This window comes from Mytilus edulis, unplaced genomic scaffold, assembly GCF_963676685.1.
Source record: "Mytilus edulis unplaced genomic scaffold, xbMytEdul2.2 SCAFFOLD_2353, whole genome shotgun sequence".
Classification (NCBI taxonomy): Eukaryota; Metazoa; Mollusca; class Bivalvia; order Mytilida; family Mytilidae; genus Mytilus; species Mytilus edulis.
In genome coordinates this window covers 1-13,565 of record NW_027267002.1, presented here as the reverse complement: position 1 = coordinate 13,565, position 13,565 = coordinate 1, and the positions used below count along the sequence as shown (strand labels likewise).

General features: G+C 32.9%; 1 protein-coding gene across 1 annotated transcript; it reads right to left on the bottom strand.

Moving 5' to 3' along the window:
• Positions 1-485: 485 nt before the first annotated feature.
• LOC139504744 (serine/threonine-protein kinase atr-like) lies at positions 486-3,963 on the bottom strand. Its single transcript, XM_071294723.1, has 6 exons — positions 3,871-3,963; positions 3,314-3,417; positions 2,724-2,819; positions 1,860-1,936; positions 1,119-1,226; positions 486-622 (listed from the first exon to the last, which is right to left on the bottom strand). Exons 1-6 carry the CDS (start codon positions 3,961-3,963, stop codon positions 486-488), a joined length of 615 nt encoding a protein of 204 aa, XP_071150824.1.
• Between the last annotated feature and the right edge of the window lie 9,602 nt (positions 3,964-13,565).

Here is a 13,565-nt window from a genome sequence, read left to right as displayed (position 1 = left end):
ATTGTAGAACTTACCTAAAACTAACTCTGATATAATCAGGATCAACGAGGACATCTAGAGCTGTAGCTAACATACTGAATATTGTAGAACTTACCTAAAACTAACTCTGATATTATAATCAGGATCAACGAGGACATCTAGAGCTGTATCTAACATACTGACTATTGTAGAACTTACCTAAAACTACTCTTATAATCAGGATCAACGAGGACATCTAGAGTTGTAGCTAACATACTGACTATTGTAGAACTTACCTAAAACTAACTCTTATAATCAGGATCAACGAGGACATCTAGAGTTGTATCTAACATACTGAATATTGTAGAACTTACCTAAAACTAACTCTGATATAATCAAGATCAACGAGGACATCTAGAGTTGTATCTAACATACTGACTATTGTAGAACTTACCTAAAACTAACTCTTATAATCAGGATCACGAGGACATCTAGAGTTGTAGCTAACATACTGAATATTGTAGAACTTACCTAAAACTAACTCTGATATTATAATCAGGATCAACGAGGACATCTAGAGCTGTATCTAACATACTGACTATTGTAGAACTTTTGGCCCTCACTCCTATATGTCCAAACATTCTCTTCAAACTCTCTATAATACCTATAACATAACGTTTGGATTGTCAACACAGAAACAAAGCAACAATATAAATAGCATTGATAACACTTAATTTATGAAAAAAAATCATGTTGCAGATGATTTCATCATTATGGTATTTTAAAACAGTAACAATGTATTGAAGAGAACTAAAATGTGTTCACATGTTTGACTATACACCTTATCGCTATTTGTCCGCCATTGCTGGAAATCACACAGGTTCCCGTAAAATTTTGACGTCATAAAACAAATGTCTGACGCCACAATGGAAAAGTGATTGTTGTTGACGTCAAAAGTTCAAGCGGACGGTCAGCCGGGAATAGCGATAAGGTGTATTGTTTACAACTGGAGCAAAAATATTAGTTTTAAGTCATATAGTGTAAAATGAAAAGATTTGATCAACATGAGATGAACACATTTCTGTATTGATTTGGCAATCATTTTAACTGTAAACTTCATCAAAACTTTAAATTGAGTGATAGGGTGTTAAATCTCTCACTTTTCTTGATTGCTGTATCATCTGATGACAGTAAAGTCAGATAAGGAACAAACATATTTGGATCCACTAGGTTTGGTCTGCTCTTAGAGGCATTGTTGGACTGCTCATCTGAAAATAAAATGCAGGATATATATTTAACTTCTTCATATTAAATAGCATAGTTATCAATTTACACACATATCAAGGTATATGTTGATTCTATTCCAAACTATCAAATTTTCACTTCCAAAATGTCTTCTTTATCAAGTAAATTTATGATATTTCATTTTCCCTTTCTCACTGATGAAATTAGATGTTATATTCCTGTAGAGATTCTATGTTACAAACTTTAATACAGTCCAGTATATTCATTAAAACAATGTGAAATCCAGAAAAAGTTCATATGACACCACGCTCAATCTACAATCTCATTTTAATTATTAAAGTGCACTGTGAGATTCCACACCAAACTGAACATGTGTATTAAATTTCAAGTTGATTTGACCATGAATTCATGGTAAGTAAGCTTTAACAAAAACTGGAACTTGATTTGATTATGATTTTTGGTGTTTTACCGCCACTTTAATCACAGCTTTTGGGATATTACGTGGCGGCCAATTTTTGTTGGTGGATGAAGCCAGATTGCTTAGAGAAAACCAAGACTTTCGATAGAAAAACTGACAATCCTAGTCAATTAAGATTGGAGTCGAGTGCACCCGAACAAGCAGGTGATATTTTGACAATTTATGCTATTAAAAATACCTTTTAAGTTGTCACAAGACAAGCACTGTATCTCAAATGACTCATAAAAAGGACTTTTTAACCCATCAGATTTGTACCTGAAACAGAAATCATTTATAACAACTTGTAACTTTTCACAAGAATTCATGCCTAGAAAATAATTTCATTTTGAAACTGAAAAAATTAAATACTTTGTAACTGAATTTTCTTTGTAAAAGCATTGTCATAACACTTGCAATTAAAGTCATAATAAACGAGTGACCAGTGAAAAATAATGTTATTCCAATTCTTGAACAATGACACAGACATCATAAACTTAGTCTTCTGTGCACGATTTTATCATTTTTTCGCATAAATTTCGTATAACTGTTAAATTTTTTTTAATCGGTCAGTGTTGTTGTGTTTAACATGTACAATCAGATAACAGTTTATTTTAAGGACATCCATGCGTATTGCGATCATCAGATTTTTAAGAGATGGGTCACATAGAGGTCACTTTGCATACCGATAATATGTCAGGGAATTGCAATTAAAATAAAGTAAACTTCTTCTTAATATGAACAAATTAAAGAATTTTCTTCAGAAAAAAAGTATTTGTACATAAGTTTTATAATGAAAAACCATCCATTGAGTTATAAAAAACATATGAATTATTTTTTTTTAATTTGAGGTCTCTTATGACTTTATGCTTTATTCTGTACAGTCTTTTTGAAGAAGTCTTTGTTTCAATTGTTTACAGTACCTGACAGTTTTGTTTCATTTACATCATAACTATACCCTTCTATCATATGATGAATATTTCTTCTTTTTTCTGATGATTAAATTGAAACCAAAAATATTGCTAACAACAAATGCAATCTTAAATGTATCATAAACATTAATTACCTTAGGACAGCCTTCCTGCAAACAACACAGGCTAAAATCCCTACATTATTGGCCAATGATAACTGAACTTCTCTACTTCTATCATCTATAACAGGGCTGAAATACAAGTGAATCTGTGAGCTACTGTTAATTAATGATACCCCTGTCCAGCTAAAGGTATAAGGTAAACAAGGAGTTGTTGAGTGATGAATCTTTAAAACTCATCACATAGTATAGTTGACTAACATAAACCCTGAAACCAATTTTCAGAAATCCTTGTTATGTAGTTCCAGAGAAAGATGCGATGAAAAACATTCACGGAAACGGACTGACAGATGGACAGATATGTAAAACAGTATACCCCCTCTTTTTAAAGCAGGGGTATAAAAAAAAATGCATTTTTGATTAATTTGATGTCTTAGAAACAAATTTCAATTATCTTTTGAATAGATATAATATTTTATAAGTTTGACATGAAATAACTAAATGTTCTATTATTTTTTAATAGTGTCAACATGTTGAAATGCTTCACATACTAATTGAAGATTTCTAAAAAATAAAAATAAAATCTGTGTTAACTGGAAACCTCTTTAACTTAATGTATAGCATACCTGATAAGATCATGAACAAGATGGTTGGCATTAGGTCCTAAATGTAGAAGTAAGGTAGGGAAGGATGTCATGGCTGTATTTTCTAATTTGCCAATCTGTGCAGACTAAAAGATTTACAAAACAATATGTTATTATATTTTTAGATTATCTATTCAAACAAAATCAGAAAATCAAAATTACGAGTTTAAAATTTTCATATGCTTAGATTTAGAAAACCATTTCAGCATTTATGGTCCATATTAAAGTTTAATAGTTATGTGAAAATATTAGAGTTAGTTATTTCCTTATTATCCAAAACTGTAGTGAAAAATACTTCAGTAAAAATGATGGACTAAATGTATTTAGGATCATCAAATGTATCTCTCTTGTTTTGAATATTTTTCATACAAAATAAATGTCTACTCTATCACATTCTGAAATCTATTTAATGGTTATTATATACATAAAAGAGACAATATTTCATTTCAAAAAGTGTAATGACCTATCTAGGGATATTAATTGACACATCTGCAATAAAATGATGTTCATCAAAAAAACTTTGATACTAACAAACTTACAAATGCCTGCTTGAAGACGTGAACCCTCCATTTAGGTGACATGTCTTTTGGAAACAATGCTAATCCTTCAAGTAATCTGCATTTCACTGACATTTCTATAAAGATAAAAGTATATTTGCATTGACTGTATATAACAAGCTGCAGAAAACTGGAGCTAAATATCTAAAATGGTTCAACTAATGCTTAATAAAACCCACAAAAAATGTAATGGGTCTAGAGAGACCTTATAAAAAAGAAGATGTGTATGATTGCCAATGAGACAACTATCCACAAAAGACCAAAATGACACAGACATTAACAACTATAGGTCACCATACGGCCTTCAACAATGAGTAAATGCCCATACCGCATAGTCAGCTATAATACGCCCTGATAAGACAATGTAAAACAATTCAAACGAGAAAACTAACGGCCTTATTTATGTAAAAAAAATGAACGAAAAACAAATATGAACATATAAACAAACGATATCCACTGAATTACAGGCTCCTGACTTGGACAGGCACATACATAAATAATGTGGCGGCTTAAACATTTTAGCGGGATCCCAACCCTCCCCCTAACCTGGACAGTGGTATAAACAGTACAACATAAGAACGAACTATAATCAAAGCGCTGTAAGCGCTGAAGGCAGTTAACCAAAAACCAAGGCAACCGTAATTATGAAAACTGTGGCAATGTTGCCTCAACATTAAACATTCATATATAGTACATTCATGTTATCTAATGATTTATTTATTAAGGCAAATAATTTATATGTTATCATGGTTTCAAAAGCAATGCATATATCAATGTATATTTTTTATGGTGAGTCTGCAGTGGTACAAGTTCCCAATGATTGCAGTTGTTCTACTTGGTAGTTAACCTTGGTTTTATTTGACTGCTAGAAGTTCAATTTGACGTAGTATGAACATGTAATAGTATGAATGGACTGTTTCCCTGGAAAGAAAACTGAGTGTGTGTTCTATAGTACAAAAGTTATGAGACACGAATCAGACAAATGTTCACTACAACAGGGATCAAAGATGAGGTCTGACTGACTTGCCCATAGTAAATGTAAATGATTTGTTATTTTGTCCCATACAAATGAATATATATAATTTAGGGGTAGGGATCTCAACGGTTTTCAAGTTCTCAAACAGGTAGGGGTAGGCAGAGGATTTAGGGGGCAGGGGGCCCGCCCGCCCCCCCTTTTAGGGAAAAAATGTTGCTTATATAGGTAATCACTGAAGCATGACTGGAGCGTCCAAGTTCTCAAACAGGAAAGGTAGGTGACCCAAGGCACTCCCCCTATATTTCATTTAATTAGTTATATTGATCCATACATGAATATATATTGTTTTGTGTGGGGATCTCGACCGTTTCCAAGTTCTCAAACGGAGGGTTGGGATGACCACAGGGACTTCCCTTATATTTCATTTGATTTGTTATATTGTCCCATACATGAGTATATATGGTTTAGGGGTATGGATCTTGACCATTTCCAAGTTCTCAAACAGGAGCGTGAACAGTGACCTCAGGGACTCCCCCTATCTTTCATCTGATTTGTTTATATTGTTATACATGAATATAATCAGTGTTTAGGGATGGGGATCTCGACCATTTTTAAATTCTAAAACAGGAGGGGTGGGGTGACCCCTAGCGACTCTTCCTATATTTCATTTGATTTTTCATATTGTCACAAACATGAATATATATGGTTAAGGGGTGTGGATCTCGACCGTTTCCAAGTTCTCAAACAGGGAGGGTGGGGTAACTCCAGGGACTCCCCCTATATTTCATTTTTTATTTATTATATTTTCCTATACTTGAATATATGTAGGGGGCGATTTAGACGGGGGAGGGTTGCGGGCTTGCACCCCCCCTTAAATTTGCAAAGCATGGGTTGTTTCTCAGCTTAATAAAGAAAATTCCGATAATTTTACCTCAATTTTTTTTTAGCCTCACTCTGCTCAGCAAAAATTTAAGTTTGCGCCCCTCCTAACCTAAAATCCTGGATCTGCCCCACATATGGTTTAGGGGTAGGGAGCTCGAACGTTTCCACAGTGGCGGATCCTGGGGGGGTTCCAGGGGTTGGAACCCCTCCCTTTTTTTGGCCGATCAATGCATTTGAATGGGAGCATATAGTTGGAACCACCACCCCCCCCCTTTACTCTGGGTTGGAACCACCCCCTTTTTAAATGGCTGGAATCCGCCATTGTTCCAAATTATCAAACAGGAGGGGGTAGAGTGGCCTAAAGAATGCCATCATATGATTTACTTACATTAAGGTATCATATAATATAGTTGCATAATTTGTGAAACTAAGAATGAAACTTTCAGCTACCTTAATTGACCCCTTCAAAATTGAGAAAAAACAAATAGCCCCTCGAAATTGCAGTAAATATGTTTACACTTTAAAAGCATCTCACATGCATTATCATGATTTATCATTTATAAAGAAAATTTAGACTGTGACCATGAACATGTATATTGTTAGATGTACTGTTTCCCAGCTGTCACGTTGTATTGGATTTTTAAATTAAAATTATCAAAAAGTAATTTTTAGTTTTTGAATAAAATATGTTTCTGCTGTTTCTTTCTTTTACATATATCTTTTGGTTTACAATACTAGTGTTATATATCATTTACCATGCATAAGATGTATTTTTCACCTGCTTGGATTTATTTTGTAAATGATCGTCAACCCAGAATTACCCTTATCCGCTTCCGGAATCGGATCCGATTTTGTAACATTTTGTCTTCACGGCCGCCATTGTTATGTGTTTACAATGTGTTTTTGTCAATCAGATACTTTTACTCGAATTTATTCAATATTTGTCGGTAATTTTCTGTATAAAGCTAGCGGTTGAACAAATAAACATCGCCGTCATGAATAATAATGATAAAAATAAGTTTTTAGCTCGTTTAATTGGAGACTTTGGTGAACTGGTGAAAAGGTTTGCAAAGTAATTTCTTATTTCTTTCCAATGTAAGGCGACTACGTCGGGCGTAGCTAGAAACCAACTATCCTAGTCGAAATTCCGCTTGCAAAAGTGGAAGGTCTCGACCACTGCTAATTTGCACACCTGCTCCCAATTGAAAAGTTACGAAAATTTCTTTTTCTAATTTGAAATTGCCGCCAACAGCATGAACAGTTGAAATTATATAATGACTACTGACGTAGTTGTACTACGTATTGATGACAAACAATATTCCTACGACTTTTGTCATTTAGGAAATCTAAACTGCTTGTCTTAAGAAATTTTCGGCGATTAAATATTTCATACAATTGTTCTTTGACATCTTAGCTAAAAGCACAAGTCATAATGAACTACACAAGGATTTTTATAAGCACTACTTCCTATGTGAACATTAAAACTTATTGGATAAATCGACGATCATTTAAAGGTTTTTCTGGTCATTTTTTTTGTAATCCAGAATAAAAAGTATTAAAAAGTGTTCAATTAGTTATATATAACTTAGTAACAAGCTAGATAATTACAATGGCAAGTATTTCAGGATTTATTGGTAGAACACAAATCTAGGGTGCCGCATAATGCAGCTTAACTGCATAAAAATCAGTTGAAAAAGGCTCAACTCATTAGATGGACAAAAATACAAGTGGACGTTGCCGGGTATTTCATACTTTTTCTCTCTTTTTTTTTGTAATCACTAGTTGTTTTTACCAAAAAGCAGAATAAGACTGATCCGAAACCTATAACACATTGTCAATTTGTTAATTGATAAATTGCGAATGGTGGCATATCCAGTAAAGAAGTATATTATACCAGGATCAGCTAAAAACCACTTTTTTTAGATCCTGACTATAAACTTTTGACAGAAGTTCTATTGCAATGTAAACACCAATCAATGATTATATCAGTATCTGCTAGATATTAGATTCAATACCCAAAATAATCAGCCAACAGATTTCTTCATTAGAATCTTTATAAAATTATTCTTTTTTCTTTACTTAAAGTCTTTTGCAGCTGTAAATTTTCTTTAATTTTCTTTTCAAATATCAATAATTACATTAGATGTATGTTTCATTATAATATGTGATTGGTAACAGCAATCTCGTGTCATTCTGAAATTAACCTTCATTCAAAATGAATTGTAACATTCATAATGGCAAGAGCTTTTACAATAAAGTGCACTGATAAATAAAAGAAAATACTTGATAGGAATCGTGTTTTCATGATCATAGCGGAAAAAAATGTGATTATAAGTATTGAATGCTTCTTTTAGTAATTTCAAAGGGTTGTAAAGCGTTGATAGTGCACACATTTATGAATGAAGGGCTTTGGAGCTTCATTCAAAATGTACTTTGGTAAATGCTTTTACAACCCAAAAAATTAACATAAAGAAGTACTCAATTCTTTAATATTCTTTAAAATTTAGATTTTCCCTTCATAGTACTGCAACCAGAGTTGATTTCTTAAAACTTTAATGGTCCGGAATAACACACACCTAAATTATATATCGATGGAAAGAGGAAAACATGTACAATAAGAAAAGTGGGTCGTAAAAATCCAGAGTGGTCACAATTTTGTGAAATTGAGGTCAAAGGTCAGACCTAAAAATATCAATATTTCAACCACAAGGACAAAAAGGAGAAATATTCTGATATTTATTCAATAGAATGCTACAAAAACGATTCAATCATAAGCATATTGCTATAAACGATGTTAAAACGACAATTTTGACTACTTATATGTAGAGCTGCCATTACAAAATGGCGTTGATTTGGAACCTTCTGATTTTTTTCCATTTAAGACATAGCAAAAGAAGAAGTGGCCTTGACCTTTTCACATCCATAAACTTTCATATTGTGTATAGTATTTCACTATAGTATATTACAGAATTATTTTCTTAAAGTATAAAACACCAGTTTATCAAACTATTTCATATTTTTTCTATCTTTGAAAAAAAACAAAATCCAAGCGCTGAAACAGTGTTTTTAATTTTGCATCTTAAAGGTTGTGTATTTTGTGAAAATTAGTATCTAGTTATAGATACAATACATATTGTGTTTTTGCAAAGTCTGGACAGAGCAGTTATAACACCAAATATACTATAGTCACCCGAGGCGAATTCGAGGTTTAAAAAAATTGAGTGTAAAACAGTCAGTTTGGTGTATGAACATTTTTTTAGTGGATAATCCTGGTAAAAAAGTTACCTCATTAATTTTTTAAGGGAAGGATGAAAAATTATACAATGCAATGCCAATTTTCTAATGTTGTAATTCAGAATCAGTCATGACCCTTATATAACTTTTAAAAGCGACACACAATAGCTCAAGTATTCATAAAATAGGGACATGAATCAATCTCATAGTCATCATATGAGGATGCAGTACACTTATTAGCATTACAAGACACTTCCCTTTTTTATAAGAACAAGTCAGCGCAGGACAGAGTTTGTTCAAACCAAACACAGTTTTTGAGTACAAATGCTATCTGAAGCGAAAATACTGTCATGATTCGGTCAAACTCGTCAGATATAGTCTTACCTTTGCATAGGAAACACAAATGAAATGTGAGTGCAAAGTTTCGATCAATGTTCGTGACCAATATTCCCATATGCATATGCATGATGTATCTGCACTGTCAATCCCAAATGTCTTAACAAAGACTTCAATTTTCCTGCAGCAGATATGGCATCCCCTAATTGAGCTCAGAGCTAAACTACTCTATATTTCATATCCCTTGGCCCCACTGTGTCTGAATTGTAAGGTGTCACAATCATACCTGTCAACCTGTGACGATGAAAATGCAGGTCATGACCTGCATTGAAGAATCAAATCTCAGGTCATACGCGTACAAACTTTTTCGAGCTGAATTTCAGTATTTATGGTACAATTTTCTTATAATGTATATCAAAGATACCAAAACATCAATGCATGTTCACTTTGTTAAGTCATTTTAAATCTTAGTAATGTTATTTCATTGCACTTTTAAAGATTTTATAAATTTGTGTTACTCAATCTTATGTGCTTTACTTTTTTGAGAAAAAAACTACAATCATCAAACACTAGCATATAATGTAATTCTTAAATGTTTGAGACTATGGACTTTTTTTTTTTTATCTTTATTCAATTCTTCAACATATATATACAACAGATATATTACATATTACACAAAATTATCACAAAGCAATGTTTAAGTATAATCACATATATATAATCAGCACAATAATTAGAAATTAAATGTTATGACACCTTCGTTTCTTGTACCAGAATATTATTTTTTAAAAAGTGTTTCTCAAAAACATTTCTCATACATTTTGCATCACACAAATATTCATACAGGTAAGTTATATAATGTTTTACAGTGTATTTAAATAGTCTAATAAGATCAACATTACTGTTTAAATTTTTAAGTAAATTCCTTCTTCTGAAGATACAATATCTCGCTACAGATAACATGAAATTGACAAAACTTACATTTACGCCTTTGATAGATCCAAATAAACCAAACATAAATACCTCTTCATACACTAAATTATCAATTTTGTCAGAATCAACATTATCAAATAAAAACTGACAACTTCTGTTGCATAAACAGATGAAATTCTACTAATTCAGAACATAATAGAAATAAATGAGTGATATTTTCTACTTCCTTTTCACATACATCACATACATTGTAATTTATAAGTTTCATAGTCCATAAGTTTAGAATATGGACTATGTAGCCTTTAACCATTTTACTTTTCATTTAACAAGGAAATTAGACTATGATAAAATATAGTAATACAGTTAAAGGAAGTATAAATGTAAAAAAATAATTTTCAACTTTTTTAAAAAATTGTATAAAGGTATAAAAAAAATGAAAAAGTCATTTTTCATATGTATTTGAATTTCATATTTTTATGATTTAATCTTTTTCACCCATAAAACGTAAATATAAGGAATAATTTTGAATGGTGACAAATAAGGGGAAGTAACTCTAGTGCAGTTTGTAAACAAAGGTGCAATTTATTTAGACCTAAAGCTAAGGTAATTGGTGTTAATTAACAGTGTGTTTGGCACCAAAGCTGTCAAGTGAAGCCATGCACTTAATGGGTCACTTAATTTGACAGTTTACATAGCTAGATGAACTTCCTGTTCATGGAAGAATTACGAATTTGCCGGTATTTCAAAGGAATATTACTTATGAAATCAATCTCAAGGCTAAGAAATACGGGTGAAATTGGGTCATTTTCTGAATTCCGGGTTATTTCAATGAACCGGCGGGTGTTCCGGGTGATCCCTCAGAATTGTAAAAATCTCGGGTTACACCCGCAAAATACGGGTCAGTTTGACAGGTATGGTCACAATGTCTAGTTAGTTCTGGAGTTTGGCAGTTTGGTAAGCATCAGAGACAATCTTGGGTAAAATTGATCGGTATATATAGAGGATGTGCTACATGAGAAAGGCTTTTTCTTATGGAAGAACAAATCACATCACTAACAATCGTTATTAATGAACTGACAGCAAGTTCAAATTCTAATTTTTCAGAAACTGTTTTACTTAATTGCACAGGTGTTGACTTCAATAAGTACTTGGTTATGCATGGATAAATGAATTACTCACATTAATAAGCACAACTTAAAAGACTGTCAACACGTTTAGAGGACTCAGTTTTGCGTAGTTTTCTGGGGTTTTTTTAAAGGTTTTTCTTTTACACAAAAACCCTGTTTTCATATCCAAACTACAAGGAAGAACTGAGCGCGAGATCGTATAAAAGTGTCAGGTTGTGAGGATACATGTCGATCAGTTTGATCACATAGATGGATTTCTGTTTTTTTCTAATTTAAAGTTCCCCAAGGGTGACTGGGGAAACGAAATATGGTCACTTGGTCTTCCCCTGACCGGCAGTAAAACCAAATGGGGCGTCCGTTTGGCAGTGCGGGATGTATCAAGTTCGAAGTCACGTCCGGTCAGAATGGGGACGTTAAATCCGATGTCTCGTGTAAAGGGAGTGTTACGTTCTTTGCACGTTAAAAAACCCTTGCATACACTCTTTGAGGGGTCCGTAGTGGCATGTTGCAATGGAAAATTTCTGTCCCAATCCAATATACCATCATTTTCCATATGCAGTCTAAATTTTCCCGATCATCATCCGAATGGCCTCTATTATGACAAAACCTACTTATTGTTTTTATTATTAACTTGTTCTCGTCCTGAACATGCATGAAATATTTGCCACTGAACGTTTAGCAATCAACAATCAATCAATCAATCTAATTTAAAGATGCACCAATTTGCTTTCTGTGCAAGTCTCATAACATCACTGATGGCCCCACGAAAGCAAGATATCAAGAGAAGTTGGTTTTAGCATCGCCTTGTCACACACCAAATCTCTGCGAAACTTCAAGAGTACTTTTCCCCCGACACTTGCATGCATATTAATTGCTCTGAGGTTAAACATTGACATACAATGTATTTTCACACATGTCAACTATAGTCATTATCCGGGAAAACCTCTTATCCGAAGATTTGGTTAACTTTTATATAAAGTCAAAATTTTATTAACAAAAATATAACTTGTTTACAGAAAATACATGAAAGAACTACTATATATTCAAATCACTCAAAAATAATTAACTTCTCTACAAAGTCTACATAATCACATCGAAACTATCAAATTGATTGTAAAGAAAAAAATAATGTGGAGCTGATGACGGATAGGAAATTTCCGTAATTAAAAAAGGTACAAATGATGTTTTTTGACAAATTGTTTGGAATTTGCCCAACAAAATTTGCATGCAGTATCGCAATAATATGTTTTGTCCTCTCAAATGTCAAATACTGTTTTTGAATCATATGTTTTCTTGTTTTCAAAGAAAAATGCGTAAAATTTCTATCTAAAACAAGAATGTGTCCAAAGTACACGATGCCCCACTTGCACTATTATTTTACATGTTCAATAGACCGTGAAATTGGGTAAAAAATCTAATTGGCATTAAATTAGAAAGATCACACCATAGGGAACATGTGTACTAAGTTTCAAGTTGATTGGACTTCAGCTTCATCAAAAACTACCTTGACCAAAAACTTTAACCTGAAACTCACACTTTCATTTTCTATGTTCAGTGGGACCGTGAAATTGGGGTCAAAAGTTTAATTTGGTTGTAAAATTAGAAAGATCATAACATAAGGAACATGTGTACTTAGTTTCAAGTTAATTGGACTTCAGCTTCATCAAAAATTACCTTGACCAAAAACTTTAACCTGAAGCGGGACAGACGGACGAACGAAACGGTATGAACGAACAGACGAACGAACGGACGGGACAGACGACGAACGGACGCACAGACGCAAAAACATAACTATGCCCCCCTACTATTGTAGGTGGGCATAAAAACAGCCAACTTTAAGTTTGAAAGTTTTACTTGGAGATGGTATTATATTTATGTCTTTATCATTCTGATGATCCTTGATGATATGTGCAGTGTTCTCCCAGGATTTTTGGATAGCGCTGTGGTAAGCGCGTGATTTTCGACAATCTCAGTAACTTTGTCGCGGCGCGCGGTTGGTTTGTAATTGATTTGTTATGTGTTTTTCTTATATAATGCTATTGATGTTTTCTCTTGTAATGATGTCCTCATCATGCTCATGGAAGTTACCCCTTTGTTTGCTAATGTTATTGTCTGGATATAGACATGATAGAAGAAAAGTCTTTTTGTCTCCATTGTAAATACATATAATCCTCATACTATCTGTCTAT

Excerpts from the sequence above, each read along its gene's own strand:
- LOC139504744 (XM_071294723.1), bottom strand. The coding sequence starts at position 3,963 with ATGTCAGTGAAATGCAGATTACTTGAAGGATTAGCATTGTTTCCAAAA. Across the intron at positions 1,937-2,723 it reads TGCAGGAAGGCTGTCCTAAG|GTACAAATCTGATGGGTTAA; the intron begins GTAATTAATGTT and ends TTTCTGTTTCAG. Across the intron at positions 623-1,118 it reads TGATACAGCAATCAAGAAAA|GTATTATAGAGAGTTTGAAG; the intron begins GTGAGAGATTTA and ends GTTATGTTATAG.